At 33.6% G+C, this 26,881-nt stretch overlaps 1 protein-coding gene across 3 annotated transcripts; it reads left to right on the top strand.

The window, feature by feature from the left end:
* Positions 1–3,269: 3,269 nt before the first annotated feature.
* Positions 3,270–26,609, top strand: LOC128989938 (nucleolin-like). 3 transcript variants are annotated; one of them, XM_054412094.1, is made up of 6 exons: positions 3,270–3,495; positions 14,190–14,307; positions 16,974–17,139; positions 18,311–19,439; positions 22,028–22,879; positions 23,610–26,609. In XM_054412094.1, the coding sequence occupies exons 2-6, from the start codon at positions 14,211–14,213 to the stop codon at positions 24,531–24,533; spliced, it is 3,168 nt and encodes a 1,055-aa protein (XP_054268069.1). In that variant the 5' UTR covers positions 3,270–3,495; positions 14,190–14,210; the 3' UTR covers positions 24,534–26,609. The 3 variants fall into 3 exon arrangements, with proteins under 3 accessions (XP_054268069.1, XP_054268068.1, XP_054268070.1); XM_054412093.1 differs by having other exon boundaries at positions 14,185–14,307; positions 23,610–26,606; XM_054412095.1 differs by lacking the exon at positions 3,270–3,495 and adding an exon at positions 4,195–4,297 and having other exon boundaries at positions 14,185–14,307.
* Positions 26,610–26,881: the final 272 nt, after the last annotated feature.

Raw genomic sequence — 26,881 nt, 5'->3', positions numbered from 1 at the left:
AGTTTGAATATAAACTACAAGCCTGTATCTATAGATTTTATGTATTTTTTCATGTCAACAAACATAAGATATTCTTCAGATAAAGATTAGTCCTTTTGAAGATTTAGTTAGTATAAAAATTGTAATTTGAATTTGTCGATCAGGGAAAGTTTAAAAAAATCATGGAAAAGTCAGGAAATTTTTCAATGTGATTTCACTAGCCACCCTGTCTTTGGATTTTGTGAGTGTTGGATCGTCTCAAACATTAAAATTTCACACCTTAATGTCACTGTCGCGGCTATATTGTAACCGCGCCAATCACTTAATTCCTCTACCGAGAGGTTCGATATATAGTAGTGATAACATTAATGGCAAATATATTAGGGTAAAAGGCCATACATTTCATAACACATCACCTTGTGTCATCGTTATATTGTAATTTATTCTCCACTGAAGTTATTTTTAAATATATGGAATTGTGATTTATTTGCTCATTATCATTAACCTTTGGTATTTCAATCCTAGCATAAATATAGTTCTTTCAAAGAGTCGTAATTATAACCAATAAGAATCCACTACAAAAGATACACCTTGGGTGCAACACTAAGTTTAGTGTGGTAGTGTGCAAGGTAGAGTCAGTGTAGTCTTAAGATTGTTTTCAGCCTTGGAAGAACTAAACACTACCAAGAACGTCCCCTAAGGACTTCTGGGGGTAATTTTATTCCACAGGGCTCACTAAATTTTTATTTAACATCAAGCTTCCACTGCCAACGCTCTGTTGTAATATTATTCTTCACTTAGTTCTTCCAACCCAGGGGCAACCAATTTGTAAAGAACCAGTCAGTCGAGAGGTATTTGAGAGTATTTACGAGTAAAAATATATTTGAATATTTATTATATTTAAATATGTTGTTAGAAATCCGTTTTTTTCTTTACACTTTTACTTAGTACTGAATTACTTGATCAATACAAATAAAATCTTAAATGAACTTATTACTTATTCCTTAATACATAACACTATGACTATTTTGGAAGTGCCTTCTTGTGTCAAGTTTTGCTAATGACGTAGAGTTCAGTATGGATTTTAGAATTGTAGTACTGTTTATAAATACTTGGATATATCATTTTTGATATTACAGAAATTACATCAATGGACAAAACTATTGTCAAACTTATGTTTCCGATCTTTGGGAAGAATATTTTAATTTTTCTTGCAATAAAAAATCATGCTTGGGTTACTTTTTAACAGAAAAGTTGCTTTAACTTTTGAAACATAATACAGGAATGGGGGTTGCACTATTTTGTAGTTCTTGTCTGTGACACTGACCGCTACATGACAAGATCGGCTAAGACAAGATTTGGCTAAATGAAGGTGTAAACAGTGAAATAATAAGAAACAAATTGTAAACAAAACATGACCTCTATTATCTACATTGCACCGTACAGAAATAAAACTAAAATTTGGGCTTAAGCTGTTCCATAAGTATGACAAATCTACTAAATATGTTTTGATCCTAGATCAAACATTTAGTCCCTTAGAAGATTTGTCATTCTTGTTGAAAAGCTGAAGCCAATTTTATTGCTATTCTATGCCGACTGTAGAGGTTGTGTTTTTTTACAATAAAGTATGTTTCTTAATTGTTATTTCAGTTATTTAAAACCTAATTTAACCAAATAAAACTATCTAATCATAAAAATAACTGGTCTCCTAGTTATACAACCAAACAGTAAAGCACAAATCATAAAATTACCCTAATATAATAGAAACAAGATTTCGTTTACACTTGCGATCAGTGTCGACGTACATGAAATAGACACGAAAAACAAGCTTCAAAATCAACAATGGGATGAGAAGTCTACTTATGTTGCATAGTCTACGGTTTTATCTATGAAAAAGTATTTTTACACCGGTATTACACAATATTACAATATAAATATTACCTATACAATAGTTGTTATCATGCATAGCATAAATAAGCAACACAAGCAATATCAAACTTATGATAATATATTTCAGCTTACATAATTAAAGTAAAACAGCAGATACAAAAAATTATTCTATTATTCAACAAAAAACCATTTAATATATACATCTATTACATATGTCGTCCAGGAGTAAAAAAAACTTGAAATACTTTTGGTTTTGCTACGTTGGCTGCACTTAACGCGACTTCTTATTGCCGAGTAGCGGCTGATAGTCCATACGATAATTTGAGGACCATTGCACGATAATTTTTTGTCTACTCAGGATCGATCAGCTGTCCCATCCGCTATGACGTAATTCCCGCGCGTTATAAGCTATGCCACGTTTTTAAAATTATAAGCTATGGAACAAACGAGATTTTATAAGCTGCAGCACATTTGAGCTATGCCATTATAAGTTATGCCACATTTTAAGAAAACCGTTATAAGCTATGCCACATTTCTACGATTATAAGCTATGGAACAATTTAAATTATCCATTATAAGCTATGCCACATTTTCAAGATTATAAGCTATGCAACAAATTCGCAATTATAAGCTATGACATTATAAGCTATGACATCGTACCCAGCCAGCTGTTAAATTACTTTCCGCACGTCAAGCTATACTATAAAAAAATTATCCAGATTACTGTTAATTTACTATCAATATTGAAATGTTAAAATCTACTTCCAAGTAGCAAAGCAACTATTGTGACAGCGAGGACGAGGTAAATATTATACATATTGTAAATAGTGTAAATATATGTTTGACGCAATCTATGAATCTATCCGAAGTCATTTAAGTTAGAATAAGTCATCATTGTTTTTATTGTAAATTAGTTCATGGCCATCGGAAGGTAAAAAAAAAAAAAAAAAAAACACAGTTAAATATTGATGTTGCACTTTAGTGCACGTATTCAAAGGCAAATTATTAACTTATATTTAATTTTATTCTACCAGTAGATTACAACAAATTTCTATTATTAATTATTAATGTTTGAGATCAAACCCGACTCTCTCTTTCACCAAAACCAGAGTTACTAAGAAATATACTTACCTTCTCCAAGGTATTACCATAGATAAAACATACGTTGGTTAGTCTATGGTATTACGTTTTATCTATGGTATTACAGTATGGTATAAACTTTTAAAAGATTCATCCTAAACTGGCTAAGCTTTTTAAACAATGGTATGGGTAATGAAATTTGGGTATTTCAAAAAGCTTTTTGACGGTGTAGTGGTCACACTGACACACTCACCAGCCACATGATTGTGTTTGTTTCTTTATTTGATTGAGGTTAGGTTTTGGTTGTTTTGTGGTGTGTTGTAAGTAAGTTAGATTTTAGATTGTTTTAACCTAGGTCCTAGAATCGATAGCATAAGTTCAGTTTATCTAAACTGTGGCATATCTGATAAGTAAACAAATTAATTACTGAGTTTCAAGAAAATGGAAAGTCTATAAGAAGTATTTAAATCATAATGTCCATGCTTGCAGAGAAGAAGAAACGTGAAAAGTGGTGTTTAAATCCACGTGGTAAAGCTTGGAGTGAAGGTCGGTAGTGTAAAGCCTATTTTTTACAAATTAACTAGTACACTTAAATTAACATTTACCCATACTGTAGTTACACAATTAAACCGTGGTTATGGTTATATACTTATTAATCTAATCACAACGAGTAAGGGTCAGACCAAATTAAATTTTACAGGCGATTAAGCTGAAATTATAACTTTAACTTACCGTAATCATTTTGATTAAATTGATTGCAGAATGTTTGCTGTGTGTTGGCCTAGGCGGGTACAGTTTCTTAACTGGGCTACGCTAATATTGATTGAAACTATCGATTCAATTAGTAAACCTTCATGCGATTTTTTCACCATCAGCGCATGATTGGTTGGTTAGGGCTATTATGATAGTTTTATTTTATAATAGATATAGGCCTATTTAAAAATATCGATTAACCCTCCGAGTGTTATGTGTCGTAAAAGGGACTCATAACACATCCACTGTAGTGTTATGTGTCGCTTTTGCGACTCACAAACACTGTTTACGGCGACGGCTCTGGGACTGACTGAATCGGATTGAACTGGATTGAGTTAGGTATTGTTTTTTTCAGCAGATTCAGAGCTTTCTCCTGATGTCTGTTTCTATACGCTTTTCATTTTAGTTCCGAAAATATTGTAGCAGACAGCTGACGTGCGTATTTCTAAACAGCTTGGTTAACCTCGCACGATGACTGATGTGTTTTATTACGTTTATCATTGCTTTAGTGTTAAAGATCAAAAGTAGTGATATTCATGGTGCATTATAAGAAGATTTAAGTGATTTTGAAGGGCTGGTTGATGATCCTGAAGAAGTAGGTACCGTAGTGATACTTATTGATGTAAATTATCAGCCAGATTCCTAGCTATGGTTAGGCTATGCATTCTCAGCTAAACGCTACCAAAATCTGTTTTTTGCCCTGAACTTATTTATTTGCAAACCTACTTCCTTTTAGCCTATTATTATAATTTTGGAATCCTCATAAAATTCTGAACAAAGTGGCTATTTTAAAATATTTGTAGACCTATAAATTATAACAATTTATTGAGCGCAAACATAAAGTTTTTTCATTTATTTTATAATTTTTGAGAAATGTTAACCCCACAAAAATTGTTGAAATTTTTTTGGTAGGCTAATGTTTCATATGTTACATTGAAGCCCATAATTTTCCAAACAAAATTATATATAATAATAATAATAATAATAAAAATCTTTATTTGTCATAAGGATACAGTAGATCATCGACAAAGTCAAAATCATGATTATACATCAATTGTCAAACAAAACAAAATCAAAACACTTTCAATATTTTGAAAAAAACAATAGAGGGCTTAATAACTAAAATATGTACAAATGACTAAACAAACAACAATATAAGGACCTGAAAAAGCAACAGGTTAGCAGCAGGGTTATGCAATCAAAGATTTATTTGGCCAGATTTGAACAAATCGTCTAGGCTATAAGAAGGGTTGTCTAATAGCCAATTATAAAACAAGGACTTAAATTTTTCTTGCGGATAAGCATCAATATTGTGTTTTAAAAGGTTATATACTTTAGTTGATAACACTATGTGGCTCTTGCTAGTCTTACTCAGACGATGTGATTCTAACAAGGCACTTTTTTTAAATCTGGTATTGTGATTATGATTAGGCTATTGAATTTTGGGGTTTTTTTAAGATATAAAGGGCAAGATCATAAATAAACAAATTTATTACAGTTTGAATCTTAAAATCCTTAAAAAGAGGCTTGCAGTGCTCGTCTGGCTCTGATCCATTCATAGCTCTGATAGCCCCCTTCTGTAGGATTAAAATTTCATTAATTCGTCCACACCCACCCCAGAATATCAATCCATATCTCATTACAGACTGAAAATATGCAAAATAAGCCGATCTCAAATAGTTCTTTGGAATTACATCTTTGAGATGACCAAGAAGAAAAATTACTCGAGATAGTCTAGTAGACAAATAATTTATATGCTCATTCCAGGATAGTTTATTATCAATATGAAGACCCAAAAATTTTGTAGTGACAGCACTATTTTCATTATTTAAGGCAGAATCGTGTTTCAATGTAAATTTTATTTCTTGAGTTTTACAGTCATTCAATAGAAAGCCATTGGCATGAAACCATTTGGATGCGTTTAATTTTGTGACTTGGACTAAATTTTGAAGTACAAGTTGGTTATTGTTTTCATGAAAAAAAGTTGTATCATCCGCGTACAGAATAGTTTTAGTATTTATTGCCATTGGAAGGTCATTAATGTAAATTAAAAACAGAAGTGGTCCAAGGACTGATCCCTGTGGAACGCCCCAAGTTACTTCCCTTTCTTGTGACTTTTTCCCATTAGAATTTACTAGTTGTTTCCGGTTTTTTAAATAAGATGAAAGAAAATTTAGAGAAGATCCGTTAAACCCATACAGTTCTAACTTTTTAATAAGAATTTCAAAGTCAACACAATCAAATGCTTTGCTCAGGTCACAAAAGGTGCCCTGAGCAAAGGTCTTGCTTTCAAAGGACTGATGAATTTGCCTGATGAGATTGTCAAGAGTATCAATTGTAGACATTCCTTTTCTAAATCCAAATTGGGAAACATTAAACAAGTCATTTGCCTCAAAATATTCACTGATTTGTTCATAGACTAGTATTTCAATTAATTTTCCAAGGACTGGGACAATTGAGACAGGACGATAACTCTGGGGCTCGTTTTTGGGACCCTTCTTATAGACCGGGCAAACGCGAGAAATCTTCATTGAATCTGGAAATAATCCTTCCCTTAACAATGCATTTGTACTCATAGCAAGGGGTATATCTAAACTATGGATAATACTTTTAAGTAATTTGTTTGACATTCCATACACATCTTTACTATTAGAATTTTTCATTTTCTTTACTGCACTAACTATCATTTTAGGTGTTATTTCATCCCAACTAAATACAGTGTTATTTTTATTCAATTTTTCATCTACAAAGTCCAAATAAGAGCTACATGTCCTTTGGTTGTCCAGTTTTTTTTTTATATCAATAATAGAGTTAATGAAGTAATCATTTATAATGTCTGAATCAATCTTTGGTGCTACCACATCACTAGATACTTTGTTTTTCTTAATTAAATCCCAAGCTGCTTTATAAAACAGTTGTTTTTAAGTTAAGTTTCTAGGATACATTTTAATAAAACCCTGCGATTGCGCAATAAATGGGCGAACATTAAGACCTTAAAAGACATTAAAAAGAAATATTTTCAATTCGATAGTTTCAATCAATATTAGCATAGCCTAGTTAAGAAACTGTAGGCCTACCCGCCTAGGCCTATAACCGCGGTCATTTGTGGAACTAGTGATCAAAGTGTTAGGTACTTGTTTTAAAAAGAGGAAACACCTTGTGCATAAATTTTATTGTGTTTCAAAAAGACACTAGGAGTACACCTATGTTAAGTTAATCAAACACACGTTTATTTCAACAGTTTAAAACCTATGAAATGTGACAACTAACAAATTATTGTGCTTAACAAACGTAGGCCTAGCCTAGTCTACTTATAACGTTAAGGGGCTGCACTTTAGTTTACGTCCTAGGCTATATTTACTTATTTATTTATTTATTTATTCCAACGTATACACCATTTACAAAATAGGTAATACATATTTAGACACATGAGTAGAATGGAAACATAAAATTGCATTTGAAATAGGTAATAAGAGAAGATGCATACCATTGAACGAAACATCATTGCAACAAAAAGTAATAACAACAAGATAGCAATGTAACAACAAGAACAGATAATAACATTAACAAAGTATAATAACAACAAACAGATAGCATAACAGATAATAACAAAAAATCTATATAAATAAAATTAGAGTTTTGTCTGTACATTGCTCAGAATTATATACTTTTAGGTTATTTTTACGTTTTATACATTAAAGAAGCAGAAACGAGTCTTATCTCAATTTCTGTCTGTCTGTCTGTCCCTTTGTCTGTAACTCTCAAGATGGCATTTTACGCAATCTTCTCCGTGAAAACCAGAGTACATATCAAGATCCAAGTCATTTTAATGTATTCACTGGATTGGCGAGAGTGTCTTTAGTGATTTAAATATAGCCTCACTACTTTGTAAATAAAATTACGGACGTTCAAAAATGCAGTTTTGTGCGATTTTTGTCAAATTTTCGTTCAATTTTTATCACATAATCGTCTATGAAATAACGAACAGCTGTTCGGATCAAGATTATTTTTTCTAGTTGTCAATGACATGTTTACAAATGTTGTTTACAAATACCGCAACTATTTCGAATCACGTTTTGAAAGCAAATCCCAACCAAGTGAGATTAAAAACGTTTTTCTTACATAACGGATTTAATTAATCGCAAGTGCAATAATATAGTCCAATAGTGTAACCGTGAATAAAATTAAATAACTAGACATCGTCCAAATCGGAACCAGAAATTCTTTGAGTATAAAATGTTTCTTGAGTTTTGACAACCAGAAAGAAGAAGACCTTGAATCAGTGTTGTATAGGGCTGTGACACTGAAATGATCGTCGCCAATAGCTTACAAAAAAGGTTTCCACTCATTGACGGCGCTTCAATGGCGGTTGTGTAAAGTGTAAAGTAAAAAATCACAACTGCAGTGGGTGATTGTAACAGAGGTTTAACAGAGGAAGTGCTAAACTCGCTTTTCCAATGTGTCACTTTCTGTTTCTACTCACCGTGTGATGCAATCGCTGGACCATACAGCCAATAGGCCCATAGCTCATATCTTGGGTACGTAAGCCAACATATTTATTCATAACAACCTTTTTGACGACGATCCTTGATACCGGTACTTTTCCATAGAATACATGGCCTACCTACTTAAAAAATAAAATTACAAATGACCAAAACCCCAACATTGTGTGATTTTCGTCACATTTCCTTCTAATGTTAATAGATATACTAATCATTGTTTAGAGAATGCGTAATCTATTAAATAACAAAAAGTTGTTTGGGTAAGGTTGCTTTTTTTTCAAACTGACACCGATAAGTTTACGCTATAACTTTTTACGAAAAAATCCAAAAGCAAGAGATCAATAACCTCGGGACTAGATATTAATGTATTTAATTGGTCCGATTTACTATAGTTCTTAGGTAGGTTCTTACGTAGGTACTGGTTCTTTTCCTTAGAACCGGTAGTTTACAAATTTGATATCGTTGGTGTTGCACCTTATTTTTTAGAGCCGTCCGTATTCAATTTAAGTGATGTCATAACTCTGTATAAGTTTTGCTTTTTCTGTCTGGATTCCAAATCTTAGCTTACCCGGTATGCTAAGAAAATGATAACCTATTTGAGTAAAACATTTGTTGGGCAAACCATCATGAATTGTTTACGCCTTTATATTGTTTATGTATCAATAGTTCGTGGCCTTTGTTGGATTGTTGTATTGTGTTGTTTTGTTGTATGTTGGTAACGCATTAATGTCCTTATTTCTCAGTGTTTCACGGAATGGACAAGAGCACCTTTGATACTGAAAATGTCAATCGGAATAAAGTGTTAAATGGTGAGGTTGAGGTAGTACTTTAAATGCGTTTAAGTTAACCGATGTGGAAAGTAACTTTCAATTATAGTGGAAAGTAACTTTCAATTATAGGCCTACTTTAGGGCTACGCTTCATGGATCTATAAAAGATTTTTTAGTTTAATCATTGGACATATGGACCAACACGATCCGGGTGACATTTAATTGCGAAGCATTTATTTTGGCTTGAACTGTCAGATACCGTATTTGCGAAGGTTTATAATATAATAGTTTTGCCAGCATATCTGCAAATATGCAAACTAATTGCTGTTCTTAATCTTAATATAAGAAGGTTTCAACTGACTACTATAAGATCCCCGTGCGTAGAACGGGCACACAGCTAGTATCTATATATCTAATTCCGTAAGCCCAAAATTTTACAATGAAATTGTGAGCGAACTGGAGGCCGTAGAAAGCTGGGAGGGGTCTCATTTTAAAGGTCTGGGCATGAAGTTTTGGGGAAAAATACTCATTTTTCTTACTTATGCACCAAAAGGTTATTACAGGATAAAATAAATCACATTTAAATAGCATGGGAATCCAGGTCATGTCCGATTTGTTTACTTTAAAACATGTGGTTTAGATTTATTTAAAGCATATGGTAATATCATTGACTATTGGCTACAAAAGTTGTATTAATAGTGTTAAAGGTAGTATGTAATATATGTATTGTATGTAACTATAGTGCATTTGAAAGCAAACATGCGTGCAAATGAAAATGAAATAGCATTTTGTGATTGGCTTCTACGCTTATATTAGGTAATGGAATCTTAGAGAGCAATAGGGCAACACCGGCAATTGACATTCCAGATAACTTTGTTCTCTCTGATTGTGCAATTGTTTATGGCAACTCAATAAATCCAGAAAATATTCAAAACCACTCCAATCAAATAATTGTATGTCCTTTAAATGAACATTGTGATAATTTAAATGAAGAAGTATTAAAAATCTACTACAGTAATTATGAAGTAGTTTCAGAAGACCCTACAGAGAGGTTGAATATACCAATTGAGTTTATAAATTCAATTACACCATCTGGAATGCCACTACACAAATTAGTTTTAAAAGTTGGTTCAATAGTGATGCTCATAAGAAATAGGGTCTGGAGTTAATGGAGTACGATTGGTTGTGTTGGGTATGTCTGAAAAAAGTGTAAAGTTAGTAGTAATTACTGGAGTAGGGAAAGGGAACATATTTTTCATGCCAAAAATAAAACTAATATCTACAGATCCTAATATGCCCTTTAAATTTACAAAGGATTCAATTCCCATTGCGATTATCTTTCACCATTACTATAAATAAAGCGCAAGGCCAAACCTTCCCAAAAGTTGGAATTTATTTGAAAAAAAAAACAGTGTTTACCCATGGTCAACTTTATGTTGCTTTTAGCCGGGTAAAGCGGCCAGATGACGTTAAAATAGAAATAGAAACAAATAAAGACCAAGGAATGGACCAAAATGGATAATACACAACAAATGTTGTTTTCAGAGAGATTTTGTTACAGAATTAGTATTTTACAATTTGGAAGATGACATTATCTCTATGTGTTGTGTTTTTCTAAGTGAATTTGTCTATATAAAAAAAAAGGAAATATATTTAATTAATAGTGAAGATTATTGAAAATGTTCTTTTGCTGTATTATGATTAGAAAATTTATGTTACAAACCCACCACATGAAGAGTTTGAAATTTTTATTCCTAATTTTTATCCTAAACAGAGCAGACATAAAAATGAATTATGCAGGTATGTGATAACTGTTATACATTATTATAATATACAAAAAATTTAAACGATAATTCAAGGTAGGGTACGGTAACCCATGAGACAAATAATTTGTACAAAATAATTATTAGAATATATTACATATACTGTATATAGGGGCTATTGCCCCTACAAGCCACTAGTTTAATATTAATTTGGATTTCAGAAAATGCATGTAGTCTTTGAAAGTAGGCTATAGCAATAACAGATAGGCCTATCTCCTGAAGATTTAACAATGTATTAAAAAACTATGATGATAATAACTTCTACGTGAAACATTAACAACAATAAATCTACAAATGAATAACAAGAAATAACAGATTTTGGAACAAAAACAAACATACATCATCTACAAAACAGGCATAGCAAAGATAATGTTCGGGGTTTTTCTTCTGAAGGAGGACAACTGTTCGTTGAAGAAGTCAACTTGTGATCCGACGCCGTTTCCATGACGCTGCAATCTTGCCAATCCACAATTGAGAGAGTAGTTGGTTGGTGAATACAAGTGAGCAAAAGTATCTGATGATCGTGTTCCTCTCGGTATAAGGAAATTAATTCCCTCCAGTAGGCCGGTAGAATCGATCTCACCAAGAACCAGTTTGAACAGGAAAATCATGTCGTGCAGCTTTCTTCTGAGATGGAGAGGTTGGACATTGAAGCACTCCTGGAGCTCTAGGATTGGTGGGGCACGATACTCATAGCCCAGGCGGACACCTAAGTCTCGGAGGAAGCGTAACTGTACTTTATTTAACATTTCAATATGGCCAAGCTGACTTACATACCGTACTGCAGTTTGGTTAAGGTTAGGTTTGATTTAAAACAGTTTCATTTTATGGGTGAGTCGTTGGCTCAGTTGGTAGCGTCGCAGACTTCGGGCCCAAGGCAGGAGTGTCGTGGGTTCGGATCCTGGTCACTGCCACAAACTTTTATCAGTAGGCCTACAGTTCACCTTTGTACTGTACCGGCTCACCCCTTGCTTTGCTGGATACGTTCCACGCACAGATCTGTAGTCTATGTGGATGGGCAAATGCAAGGTTAAAAGAGGCCGCCAACCTCTTTTTTCTAAAAAAAAAAATAATAATAATCAGCTGGTAGTTAATGTATAGGCTAATGTATACCCTTTGGGGCTACCAGCCGCCTGTACAGGGCCTGTTGTGAGTCGTTGCATGCGTGTATTGTGTGTGTGTGCGTGTGTGTAAAAGGTGAATGAATGGTTTCCTACTCCCAGTGATTTTTGACATCATTACTAAATACTTTCTTAATTTGACTTTTCATTTTATTTACATTTGCTAGTTATTTTTCATAGTGTTAACGTTATCTGCTGTGGCTTCCTGGTAAAATGATTTTTCTCCTACTTTTGTAAATGCAACCTGTCTATATAACAATGTTTAGACTATAGAATATGGAAAGACTGATGTACTCGTTCCTCACGCACAAGCTTATGCCTATGTGGGGATGTAATTTCTGTAACCATTAATTTTCATGCAATAAATGATATATTTAATTTTTTTTTTTATTTGATCAAAGTAAATGTAGGACGGACAAATTAAAGTGCAACCCATTAAAGGTTAGGATGGTTTGTTGGTTAGAAGTATCATTGAGGCGACATTCACGTGATACACAACGTATAGGTTATGGAAAGTCATTTTTAACTTCAAATTCAGCTAACAAAATTACTTAGTTTACTATACATTTCAGTAGGCTACATAGGCTAGCTTACTTACATAGCCTACAATAATCATCTTGAGAAATAATGGTTGTATACGTCCTACATTTTTACTATTATACATTAACTACCAGCTGATTATAAAATGAAACTGTTTAAACTTAACCAAACCTTACCAAACTGCAGTAGCCTATGTGAGTAAATGTAGGACGTAAACTAAAGTGCAGCCTAGTTCAATAGGCCTTATAACAGTACTTTCTTATCATACGGGCAGGCCACCCTTATACAGCACGCTGTGGTGGTTATGTTAGGTTGGGTTATCATAAACATGTTTGACTTGTAGGACTTTCCTCGTTTTGTTATGAATCGAATGATACCAAATAAGTCATACTTTCGCCCACCAAATCCCCTCCAAGTAGGCCAAGGTGCACCTCCTTGACCGGAGGGTGCACATTATCTGCCACCGCCTGTATCTGCATCAGTGTCCTGAGTGACGACTCGTTCAATTTGAAATAACAAAACGAGGAAGTCCTAAAATACTTTAATACTTTCTAGTGTCCCTGTTGCTCGAATTCAAGCAATTGATAAGTGTACTTTTATTTTGTATTACAGGCGTTATTTTACGAATTTCAACCAAGTCAGCAAATATTTTTAGCAAACTGTTAAATTAGCAAACTTATTCTCTGTTTACAATTAACATATGCTCTTCTTCTCACTTTTGATTTTTGACAACAGCTGGAGTTTCATAACAATTTTTGTTTCCAATGTTAATCTTATGGAGAAATACAAAACTTTAAAGGGCTCCAGGGCCTCACTCTCTCATTATATCCCTAAAAAGAAAGTTTCCTGCACAGCTTCATGTTATGCTCTTTCCAATGACACCAAAAACATGACAATCGGTTCAGTAGTTAATAATCTTATTAAATGGCGACCATACAAAGTAGGTATTTTAAGCCTAGTATGAATGGAGATACAAACATATTATGATAACCCAACCTAACATAACTGCCGCAACGCGCAGTATACCTACTTGGCGGAGTAGGCCTACATGTGACAGCTAGCGGCGGCGACACAATCAACTCAATTCTCGCCGACAACGCTGCCTTCTGGGAGGCAGAACTCAAAGGCCGCTAATTGTAATCATGTCAAATGTAGACAGTAGTCAATTAAAGTATGTTCTTTCCAATTAATTATGTAACCTAAGTTTACTGTAGTTATTTTTGGTCTCCGGTAAAAAAATCCCTCTAAAATAAGTGGCTTCCGTATATTATGGAAGTTTTTAAATACCTTAGACACTGCTATAAGAATTGATGTGGACAAGCGTTTTTATAAGGCTTATACAGTTAAGTGTTGGAAATCACCTAGATTGTAGTACTGTATAATGTTCTGTACCAGGTTAATGAGTAAAAATAAATAGAATCTGGACAAGGTCACTAATTGCTTAAGTTCATGTTTGTTTTTCAAAGAGGTGTAGCATGTTTTTTAGTTCCTTTTTAACACAAAGAATATCATTTGGAGATCTCTGGGATTTTAAACCCTGAAAGAATATTTTTCCCATTTTTCTTTTCATTAAAATTACGCATATTTTTTGGCAATGCTTACTAACAGTTTGGATAAAATATCATTTTTGTTCAGTTTTACGTGTTGTAATTTTAAAATAATGAAAGACTTGTTCAGTAATAAAATCGCATGTAAACCGACTAGTTTAACCAATATATTTTGTCCAGATCAGAACAAGTTTGGACAGCGTCTGATGGAGAAGATGGGATGGAAAGCAGGCGAAGGCCTAGGAGCAAACCAGCAGGGTATCACAGACATAGTCAAAACGAGAGTGAAAAACGACAGTAAAGGTTTGTATAATTGTACAGGTAATACATTAGCTCTGTGACTATCTACATTTTAATACTATGATTGAAATTCCGACATGTACAAAATGTGTTACAAAAAGAGTTTTTTAAATTATTAATAATTCATTGATTGAATAATATATATTTGTGTTAAATTCATACACTGACAACAACAAATTAGACAAGTTTTGACAAAAAAATGTTTTAGGCCTAACCCACTGATGCCAACATTTTTATTTCTCTACTAACTGTGTGCCCGTTCTACGCACGGGGATCTTAAAGTAGACAGTTGAATGTGACAAAAATCACAAAATGTGTTGGGGTTTTTGGACATTTGTAACTTTATTTCTTAAGTAGGTAGGTCATGTATTCCATGGAAAAGTACCGGTATCAAGGATCGTCATCGAAAAGGTTGTTATGAATAGAATAAATAGGTAGGCGTACGTACCCAAGAGATGGGCTATGGGCCTATTGGCTGTATGGTCCAGCGATTGCATCACACGGTGAGTAGAAACAGAAAGTGACACATTGGAAAAGCGAGTTTAGCATCATCCGTATACCTCTATTTCTTACAATCACCCACTGCAGTTGTCATTTTTTTACTTTACACTTTACACAATCGCCATTGAAGCGCCGTCAGTGAGTGGAAACCTTGTTTGTAAGCTATTGGCGACGATCATTATAAGTGTCCCAGTCCTATACAACACTGATTCAAGGTCTTCTTTCTGGTTATTAAAACTCAAGAACAATTTCACACACAAATAATCTCTGGTTCCTGACCTGGATGATGCCTAGTTATTTAATTTCATTTACGGTTACACTATAATATTGCACTTGCGATTAATTAAATCCGTTATGTAAGAAAAACGTTTTTAATCTCACTTTGTTTGGGATTTGCTTTCAAAACGTGATCAGAAATGATTGCAGTATTCGTAAACAACATTTGTAAACATATCAGTGACAGATAGAAAAAATAATCTTGATCCGAACAGCTGTTCGTTATTTCATAGATGATTATGTGATAAAAATTGACCGAAAACTTGGCAAAAATCGCACAAAACTGCATTTTTGAACGTCCATAATTTTATTTAAAAAGTAGTGAGGCCATGTTTTAATGGCTAAAGACACTCTCGCCAATCCAGTGAATACATTAAAATGACTTGGATCTTGATAGGTACTCTCGTTTTCATGGAGAAGATTGCATAAAATGCCATCTTGAGTGTTACAGAAAGACAGACAGACAGAAATAGAGATAAGACTTGTTTCTGCTTCTTTAATGTATAATACCCCCGCCGCAGCAAACCTGCCGACTAAGCGAATTTCCATTTGTCTGAATTGATTTTCAGTTAAATATATTTTAATAACATTAGGTTTAACGAGTACCTAGGTTTGCTGCTACAAGGAAACTAATAAAGTGTGTTTTTGAGTAAAATATTGATAGCTTAGTACAAAATAAATAAATTTGCCAAGTTTGATCAAAATATATTCATAAACAAGCAAACTACAACATTTGACAATATTCTCCATAAGAATAACATGGGAATTTTATATTTACAATTTTTTTAATTTTCTCCGTTACTAATAATCGAACAAAAATACTTTTATATACTAAATTATTTGTTTTTTTAAGCTCTTTAAAAAGGTCTAAAGAGAAATTGGGAAATTTTGTGTTTCAAGGGTCAAAAGTGAGAAAAACCAATTTTTACCCCATAAAACCCCCCGTAAAGCCCCGTTCCCATGGTCCGATCGTGCTGGTTCGCGAACTCATTCAAGTTTATCCCGCTTTACACCTTTAAACCAAATTTCATCAAAATTGGACAAAAATTACTCAATTTATCGCGTTCACGGACGTATATATATATATAAGTCTATATATATATATATATATATATATACATATATAAAAATTTGAACGAATAGTGTTTTTGGCCTCTGGGGACATCAAAATGAAAAAGTAAATCGGTCCCGGGTCTAGGTCTTACCGTGCCACCTACGGTAATAGCTACTTCCCTATAGGGAAATTCGCTAAAACGTAAAAATAACCTAAAAATTTATAATTCTGAGCAATGTACAGACAAAACTCTAATTTATTTATATAGATTAAATTATTTTTTTAGGTTATGCCCTTTATCATATTGGCTATGTAATTCCAAGCAGGATTTGTCTATTTTTAAACCTAAATAAAGCCAAAAAGAAAAGGAATTGGTGTAAACTCACTACTGTTGTTAATTTATACCCAAGACGGACACCATTTATTTAAGGTCTTTCACTCTACCAAATCCACACATTAGTAAGTTTATGTATTGCACATGTACAGGAATTTAACCTTAAATTGTCGAAAGACCTCAACACTACACTTAGTCAGTGCAACGCCATAGCCAACTGAGCTACCTTCGGCTGATCAGGTCTGCTATCACTGTAAACAAACAACGATAGTTGTGCTTGTAGGTTAGATTCAGCAAACTACTTGAGTGCCAGTGGGTTATCTCGCTGAGGGTTATCTTGCATCAAAATGCGGTGAGGTTTACATAGGCCTACTTGAGCTTTTGTCAATGGGCTAAATATCATGGCTTAATTTGAAGCTATTCTATCATGTTGATGATAACTTACTGTCTTATCCATTTAGAGCTATGGTTAGTAGGTAGGCCTAATCCTTTTGTGTGTTTTAGGTTTGGGATTTAAGGAGAACGGGGAGGAGTGGATGAAGACGACGAGTGAATACGACTCCCTACTTGACAAACTTGCTAGCAGCAATGGAGAGAAAGGGAAAGAGAGTCAAACTGCTGCGCCCGTCTCCCTTGAGGATCGCTCCAAGAAGTCTAGAGCTCGTATCCAGTAAGTCAATATGTTGTTAATCTTTTAGCGAATTTCTCCATAGGGAAGAAGCATTAGGCCTACGCACCTAGACCCGGGACCGATTTACTTTTTAATTTTGATATCCTCACTTGCCAAAATACACTATTTGTTAAAATTGGTTTATATGTGTGTGTCTCGTGAGTTGAATAACTTGAGCAATTTTGTCCAATTTGTATAAAACAAAATGTTGTGTGGTTTGAAATTTGTCAAAAATTGATTTATTCAAACTTACCCTTAAAACATAAAAATGGCCAATTTTCATACAACTATTGTTAAGAGCTTAGAAGACAAATAATTTTGTACATTGAAGGGTTGTTGTACAATGAAAAAGGTTACAGAAAAAATTAGAAAAAAAACCTGTAGCCTACATTTTTAAAACACCCATGTTATTTTTAGGAGAAAACTTAAGCTGTGCAGTTTGCTTGTTTGTGGATATTTTGATCAAATTTGGCAAATCCTTTGATAGAGTACCATACTATTTACATTTCCCGCCAAAAATCACCATTTTCCTCCCCTGTAGCAGAAAACCATTATAGGTACTCGTTAAACCTAATTTTATTTGAATAGGGAATAAACCAGGTCTCCGGAAGTTTGACGCCAGAGATCGAGGGGGCAGTTTTCCAGTCACGGACACTCAAGTTTTGTTGTCATACTGTTCTAAACTAACCTAACTTAACCAACCAAACCTGCTGTAACATTTCAAAATTCGGTATGATATATTATGATATACATGCCTTCTCTGTTATCAAATGGAATTAGGTACTCGAATTCAAATGACAATTACATAGCATCACATTTTGCTAGGGGGGTAGTATTCCAGTCGCGGACACGGCTACCATATTGGTTAGTTGGCAGATTTTGTGACGTGACGTTTCACCTGTGTGTGTGGGGGGGGGGGGGGGTGGTAGTTTTCTGCATTCCCATAAATCTGACTATTTGAAGGGAATAGGGAAATATTTTTGTCCAAATTCAATCAGACGAATAAAATTGTACATGGTCTGCAGGATTACTGTGTCAGGGTTATTGTTTTTACATCACTGATAAGTAGTCAAAAGTCATCATAAACCTGTACTTTTGCCCTTTTGATCTAACTTACTTGTAATTAATTGTAGCTTGAAAGAGTCATATTGTATCACATTTTTTGTTTCAGTTACCACAAGTTTACAAGAGGAAAGGACGTAAGTCGTTATTCAGAAAAGGACTTGGCTTCCATATTAGGACCGGAAGTAGTAAAAGTGAAAAGTGAACAAAAGACCTCTGCTGATTATACACAAAACCAAATAAATAAAGGGAGCCTAGAAGAATACTTTAGCAAAAAGTTAAAGTCGAAAGAGGAAAATTGTGATGAAAACATTGAGGATGACAAATGCAACGACGGTGAAGATAATGGGATTGATTCAAAAAATAATTTAGAGTCAGACCCTCCTGTCCCACATAAAAAGAAGAAGAGGAAGAAAAGCAGCGTTGAAGATAACCTGGCGGAAAACTCAAAGGAAGATAATATATGCAACGATGATAGAGAAACTGTGATAGATTCTAAAGATAATTTAGAGTCAGACCCTCCTGTTCCACCAAAAAAGAAAAAGAAGAAGAAAACCGGAGTTGAAGATAACCTGGCAGAAAACTCAAAGGAAGATAATGTATGCAACAATGATAAAGAAAGTTTGATGGACTCAAAAGATAATTTAGAGTCAGACCCACTTAAAAAGAAGAAGAGAAAGAAAACCAGTGCCGAAGAGGACCAGGCAGAAGAAAAATCAAGTATAAACTGTGATGAAGATATACCAAAAAAGAAAAGGCATAACGTGAAAGTAGAAGAAGAAAAGACAACAAAATATGAAGAGTCCTCTAATGTCAGTAACTTTGTTTCTGAACAGAGTATAGCTGATGAAACTGAAATCTCAAAGAAGAAGAAGAAGAAATCCAAAGTTAAACTTGAAGAGGCAGAGGTACAACAAACAGAACTTATTAGTGAGTGTATGAACAATGAATTTGTAAATGCTGAAGATACTGTTTCACAAAAAAAGAAAAAGTCTAAAAACAAAAGTGAAAAATTAATGTTAGACTCATCAGAAGTTATAACTGAAGATGATGTAAAACCATCAAACATCAATGTTGCTGCATCTGATACTACTGAAGTTGTACTAAAGAAGAAGAAGAAATCAAAAGAAGTTTACCAAGAACACGAAGAAGAGCCTTTGCTGAACGTATCGGTAAAAAAAGAGAAAAATAAACCACCAAAAACAGATGAAGAAGAAACTGCGCAAGGAATTAAACAGGTAATTAATGGTTCTTTAAATGAAGTCTCAACTACTAGTCACATTAAAAAGAAGAAGAAACGCAAAAAAGAAACATCATGTGGTTAAAACATGTATAAACGTTCTTTCAATAAACTCATTTATTGAAAGTAAAATCGGTTTTCATTCTCCTTATAGTGATCAAAATATTCACAAAAGTTGATTTAGTCACTGACTCAGTCATACCTATTTGTCAATTTTGTTGTTATTTGGTCACCAACATGGCAACTTTTAAGGCATATGAAAATGTGTCTTGCATTTTAAATTAACTTTTTGTGCTTATTTTTTAGCCTATTTTAATTAATAAAGGAATTCTGCACATCTACAGGAAAATATCCTTCCAACAGTATGCATAGATTTTCCCTGAATCTGAATCTGAGAAAAAAGGTTCTCAAGAAACATGCTTGACTATTAATATATAGGATGATTATTGCTTGTCCTATAACGGTACATAACTTCCCAATATTTTTTGTTTTGTAAATAGAAGCATGTGAACTTTTCTTCACTGCGTTTAACACATTATCATTACTTAAACCTGCATAAGCTTAACTACACTTAACTACAGCTAACATTTCCCCGACATTTTACGTTTAAGGTTTGCAATCCATGACTTTGTTTATCCACGATCATTCAGCCACTCATTATTTTGGATAATTGAGTGTCTACTGTATTGAAATTGTCCAGATAATTAAGTGTATACTGCGATAGTTTGATATTAACCCTAATATCAGAGTAAGCCACAGTGCAATGAAGGTGGGTTGGCATACAGGGTGGGAAAAAAGTCCCGGGAAAGTTGAATATTTCAAATACCCCCGCCGCAGCAAACTTGCAGACTAAGCAAATTTCAACTTGTCTGATTACATTTTTACTAAAATATTTCCATAAATAAGACATATTTATTCCTTATTTAAATAACATTAGATTTAACAAGTGCTTAGGTTTGCTGCTACGGGGAAGGTAAAAAGTGTTTTTTGACCATACGTCAATAGTATAGGATGAAATAAGTAAATTTGCCAAATTTGATTAATATATATCCATAAACAAGTAAAGTACGGTACAACAATTTTCATTTTCTCCATAAGAATAACATCCTGGGAATTTTAACTTGTCACTATTTTTGACAAGCCGTTCAAGGATTCAAAATTGCATATTCAAGATATCTTTAAACGGCTGCCACATTTGATTCAGTTGTCCCTTTGAGTTCAATTTTGCGGAATTGTATTCTGCTAGTAAAGCCTTGTAATTTGATGCGCATATCAACTTCTAAACATTTAAGATTTTCTTTTGACTCCAAGCGGGCCGTCCTCCCCTGAGGAGGTAGCGCATCACTGAATATGTGTTAACATTTAATGCCCAGTAACAGTGTACTAGGTTACTTTTATTACTTTTTGAAATATTTAATTGTCCCAGGACTTTTTTCCACCATTTAAGAAATGTATAATAATTTCATTAGTGAAAATATGCTTGGTCATAATACTGTAAATAAAAATGATCATATCTAGAGCAATAGTCAAGTTATTTTTTAGTTTGATAGAACTTTAAAATAGTGTGGACGGAATAAGACAATCTTCCTCAGCCGCGTTTACACAAGCCTAGTAGGCAGGCAGGTTTTCTCAGGTAACTTGAAATCCACTAGTTGAAGCAGGTAACCTGTCTTCCTACTGTCCTTGTGTGAACACGGCTTTAAGCAGAGTTCTTAATGTACGAATGTTAGGAAATCGGATTAATTATTCAATGAACTCTAACTCTGCACTCTTAGTAAGATAATGGAAGAGTCATATTGCAGTATCTGTTTCCATCCATATGTTTGAGCCTATGTCTGCGGATCATTGTTAATATTGAGATGGCTTCAGATTAAAACGCATATGACTGGTAAAGGAGTTTTTTGTTGTCTTTTTATATCAGGGATATGAGTTTAGATAAATTACTGAAGAACTCTTGTCTTGAGAGATGTTTTGCCTTAGTGTAGGACTACTTCAGAGTTAAGCTTAGAGAATTTACTCCCTAATGAATTGTTTAGGTTTTTGACCTTTTATGCATGTTTCTGAAATCCATACACGCTAATTTTCTTAGGTAATGTAGATGTACTCTACCTTATCTTAAAAAAGCTCCTAGTGTTCAAAAATTATTGCCATTTGTCGTTAGGCTATAAATTGATGTACCTAGCTTTCTATATCCATGAGATGATTGGATGTTTCATAGTAACAAAACCAGCATAAGGAAATATGCCTAACCCCAAAATCAAATTACTCTGGTGCTTTCTCACTTGAAATGAATAAATATTTTCACTTTTTATATAAAATATTTTATCGGCTGCCAACTGAGTTAAAATATATGTTGGTAATTCGGCTTAATTTAAGTTAAAAGGATTTGTTTATGGTGACTTTTAATCTTATTTCATGTTGTAGTTGTTTTTCTAGGCCTCTATATGAAAATTATTTTTGAAATGAATTTCAGAGTAAGCTTTGCATTTCATAATACACTTTCAAAATTTAAAATTTTCTTTCATGGTGTTTTTCATCAATATGAAGGTTAAAATGTTGGGTTTTACTGGAATGTATTACTTTCAGGTAGCTTCGTCTAAAAAGGCGGAAGATTGTATTGAAGTTCTTGGCCGTAAAACTCGATTGAAAAAGATAAACAATCCATGTAAAACAGCAACCAATGACTCTTATCAAACTGAAGAGTTCATGTGTTTTTCCACAATGAATGTTTCCCAGACTGCAGCTCAAAAAGATGTTAATAAAAACTCAATACCTATGGCAAAACCAGATGCTAGTATGGAAGGAAAGACCAATATGAAAATGACAAAGCAAAGCAAAAATCCTCAAATTATAGAGAAAGTTTTGGAAAAAAAATCTAAAGCTATGTATAAAACGAAAACAGACACGGTTGAGGATTCTAACGTTATGAAATGTTACGAAGACCCAAATTCTGAGGAGGCCAATGTACCAAAACATGTTGTGGCCTACGAGTACAGGCTTGTTGTAGCACGACTGAAACATCTGGAAATATCACCACCAAAAGTGAAAATTACTATAGAAGAAGAAAAAAACCTTAATCCAACAATAATCAGGAAACTAAGACAAATAGGAAAAATTAAACAGTTTAAAACCTTATTGGCACCCAAAGATAAGACTGAAATAGAAACTTTGGTATCAAAATTTTATGAGAATTTAAAACCAAAAATTGAAATGATGACATCATTGGGTGAATTAGAAGAAAAAGTATATAAGATTGCTAAAAACTTGGAAGGGAACTTAAATCCCACAGAAAATGAAAACGTGTCTACTATTGCCAAAGAAGAATCGCCAGAGAATGTTGATTCATTGAAAAGTCAATTACAAAAACTTGAAAACCTTTTTAGTCGTTACAGAACAAACAATGATGAATCGAATACTTCTAAAGATAATACCAATAAGGTAAGAGATTTAACTACGTTAAAACAAATGGTTAAAATCTGATATTATTTTATACATTAGTACAATATTATGTTTTTCTATCAAATATATAAACTGTCATAATATTGAGCAATTGTCTGTCTACGAGGAGATTGCATAATTGTTTGAAGGTTCTTTAGCAGGTTCTTTAGGTGTTTTAGGTGTTAGGTTATTATAGGCCTAAACTATATAACAACATATCTTTAATTTATTATAAAGACCAAACTCAGAAGATTTGTATTTTGCCTTGCCATCTAGCACATGGTGTCTGTGCTAGAAACCTTGTTTTTTTCAACTCCATCATATTTAAAATGCTAGTAATTGCGTCTTAAGCTGAAACCCTTTTAAAAATCGGTAAAAAATGCCAGTGGCATTAAAAACCACAACATTATAGAAAAAGTTAAATTTACTTGGCTGACCTAAATTTCAATGAAACTCAAACTATCTGGACAAAACACAATTTTTCTGGATTGTAAAAGTTAGGACATCTTTTACCATTGTAAAAAAGTCTGGATGACAATCATACAAGCAAGCCTACGTTCCATGAAACAAACACCTCTAAATAGCTCTATATTTTACCACTAATTTATGTAATAGTATTTTAAAGTGAATATGAGATAAATATGCTGTTCCAAAGTATATAATCAATTTAGAAAAATTAATGTGAAAAATAAAATAAAAACTCATAATTTTAAAAAGCATACATTTTCAGGAGGGTTCAGATGCAGACGATACGGCAGGAGAAACCGATTGTATGTGGTTGAAGAAAGCAGAGAAGAGACTTGAAACTTTGAAAGAGAACCAGAAACTGTTGTCCGAGGGCAAAATACCACCCAATTTAACTCTTAGTGTAGAGCCTAAAAAAGTTCCCAAAAAGAAAAAAAAAGTATTTGTCAAAGTAGTTAAAAAACCTAAAAAACAGTACAATGAAAAACACGATTTCAAAAATACAAGCTACTCCAGAGGGAGAGTTGCACATAACGTCAGGAACCAAAGAGGTAGAGGTGGAATTAAGGGGGTACAAAGTGCAATTCCACACGGGGGTTGGGGAGTCCTCAAGTCTTTTGGAACAGACGGGCAGGAACTTCCAAATCGAGGTCAGAACACAGGAGGGTCTGGAGGCGAAGGGTACGGAGGAGGCTTTTTCGATGAAAGTATGTGGAGAGGAAGAGGAACTGGTAGAGGTGTTATGGGACGAGGAAGGGGTGATTTTGTTGGACGAGGAAGGGGTCATTTTATGGGGCGAGGGGGAGGCTTCATGGGACCATGGGGAGGTAATTTCATGGGAGGAAGAGGTAATTTCATGGGAGGAAGAGGTAATTTTGTAGGACAAGGGGGAAGTAATTTCATGGGGCGAGGAAGGGGTGCATTCAGGGGCCGAGGAAGAGGGGATGTAAGAAGAGGAAGGGGGAGAATATCACAAAACAACTTCGAAGCAAAACTGTACGCTGAAAAATGTAAGGAGCTTAACAAAGTACCAGAAGTTTGTTTCAATGGTGTGAACTTGAAGCTCATATCTGGTTATGCTGCCAATGTAACTCCCACTAAAACCACTGTGCTTAGCAACACTGAATCCAAATCAAGTGGAAGTCAACCTGCCATTTCCAATTCGGTCACAAAACCGGGAGCATCGTAGCAAAAAAGAAAAAAAAAATAGTTTGTTCAAAAATTTTGTTGAAAAGAATTAGCTAGGCCTATATAAATTATTAATAATTTTCATCTTTGATATTTTTTAATGTTACAGTAAAACCATATGAAATCAGTCATTTTTATGCATCTTAAATGCAACGCAAAACATTTGTTATAAAATACCTTTACTTAGGTACGGTACCAAAAAATACTGCAAAAATTTCAGTGCTATACAGGGTGATCAACTCAAGAGGGCCACCATTGGGATATCGGAAACGGTAATAATTAGAGAAAACTTTAAATGGCGGACATTCCTTTATTTTTTGTGGCAATTAAAAATATGAATTTTTAGTTTTTTTAATTCAGGCGCCATTTTCCAATATGGCGGCCAACTGTACAATTTCTTATGGAACACCCTATATTTGATCCTGTTTACGGATAGAGCATACAACTTAAAAACTTTTTTATTCTTGGCATAATTTTCATAAACCCACTTGTTTGGGAGTTACAGCCTATGAAATAAACGGTATCAGCATTGTGACACATACTTTCTCCCATAAGTTTGTCAACAACCTTTATCATGTGTAAGCGGTGAGAGTAAATATACGGAAATGGGATTTGTACAATTTCGTTCAGAATTTAAGGACTACATATACTAACATACTAATTTTTTATCAAAATCGTTAGAGCCATTTTTGGGGAAAAACCATTTTTTTATGGAAAAATAACATAATTTACAATCACTTTTGAACCCTAATTTTTTAAGAAATAGGATTTGTACTATTTTGTTCAGAATATAAAGGACTATGACATACTAAATTTTTATCAAAATCGTTTGGGCCATTTTTGGGAAATCCTATTTTCCGGTTTTTTATGGGTTTTTATGGGAAAATCCCCATTAAAAATCAAAATTTCAAAAAAATGAAAAAACCCCTGGAGATACCATGGATTAGAACTTGCATACCAAATTTCATCTAAATCGGACCACAGGTGTAGTCCCTAGCTCTGTACACATCCAGACACACAGCCATCACTTTGAAAACCACTTTTTTGGGTCCAGGGGGACCCAAAACGAAAATATCCACTCAAAACTCGAAAATTTTGACGAAAACAATACTTTCTCCATATAATATGGTATAGGGGGAGAAAGTAAAAATGACTTCCGGTGTACATGTTGCATCATGTAGCTCCTAAACGAGTAGGTTTATAGCGAAAATTCAAACGTAAATAAGTCTTAAAATTGCATCTACATTCCAAAAAGACCCTAAAATACCTTAAAAACACACAGTTTTCCACTTTTCAAGTTTGCTGCGATTTTGGAAAATGGCCGCCATTTTTGAAATAACAAAATTAATATTTTTTATGTATTTTATGGTCTTTTTGGAATCTAGATGCAATTTTAAAACTTATTTATTTACATTTGCATTTTCGCTATAAACCTACTCGTTTAGGAGCTACATGATGCAACATGTACACCGGAAGTCATTTTTCATAGGCTGTAACTCCTAAACAAATGGGTTTATGGAAAAAATGCCAAGAATAAAAAAGTTTTTAAATTGTATGTTCTATCCGAAAACAATATAGGGTGTTCCATAAGAAATTTCAAAGTTGGCCACCATATTGGAAAATGGCGGCTGAATTTCAAAACACTAAATTTATATTTTTAATTGCCACAAAAAATAAAGGAATATCTCCCATTTAAAGTTTTCCCTAATTCTTACCGTTTCCGATATCCCAATGGTGGCCTCCTTGAGTTGATCACCCTGTATAATTAATAAGAGTAGTAGAACTTTACCTTCTGGATGAAAATTTGATAAATTTTCTCTACAATAGTTAGAATCTAATTGAATAAAAAACCAATGTCTGTTGTGTATTTACGAAATTGTTATAGGCTCCTCTGTACAAAGATTTACACAAGTAGGCCTATACAATTGTTCAATTTTACCAATGAATTTATGTGGAAATATGTTTTTATGTAAATATGTCTGTAAATAAATAATTTTATTCAACTAAACATTTTATTTATAACCTTTTAGCCAAATTAGGTTATACTCATGGCTGACACTAAATGATTTTAAAGAGTAACAAGCTAAGATAAATACATTTATTTTTTTATCTACTATGGATTGGTCAAATTCAAATATTAATACAAAATGTTGGTCTTGGAGTGTTCAAACAAAAACAGTCCATGTTGAATAATATACCTTCAATCTGTTATATTAATTAGTCCATGATTGTTATTCTGAAACTTCACTGCATGTAGTTCATCTTGCTCAGTATTTATATTTCCTTGATAAGTCAGCAATCGAATAAATCATTTTCTAATAATGGATTTTTACAGTGGATGTGCTTTGG

This window comes from Macrosteles quadrilineatus, unplaced genomic scaffold (assembly GCF_028750875.1).
Source record: "Macrosteles quadrilineatus isolate MER2022 unplaced genomic scaffold, UCM_ALF_1.0 Scaffold_3__2_contigs__length_128488019, whole genome shotgun sequence".
In the NCBI taxonomy this organism is placed as follows: Eukaryota; Metazoa; Arthropoda; class Insecta; order Hemiptera; family Cicadellidae; genus Macrosteles; species Macrosteles quadrilineatus.
The sequence above is the reverse complement of the archived record's forward strand: the minus strand, read 5'-3'. Positions and strand labels throughout refer to the sequence as shown.

What these genes read in the sequence shown, in the direction of transcription:
- LOC128989938 (XM_054412093.1), top strand. Translation starts at nt 3,423, where the DNA reads ATGTCCATGCTTGCAGAGAAGAAGAAACGTGAAAAGTGGTGTTTAAAT. An exon ending in AGTGAAAAACGACAGTAAAG is followed by an intron (nt 14,308 to 16,973) that starts GTTTGTATAATT and finishes TGTGTGTTTTAG; the next exon opens with GTTTGGGATTTAAGGAGAAC. An exon ending in CTGCGCAAGGAATTAAACAG is followed by an intron (nt 19,440 to 22,027) that starts GTAATTAATGGT and finishes TATTACTTTCAG; the next exon opens with GTAGCTTCGTCTAAAAAGGC.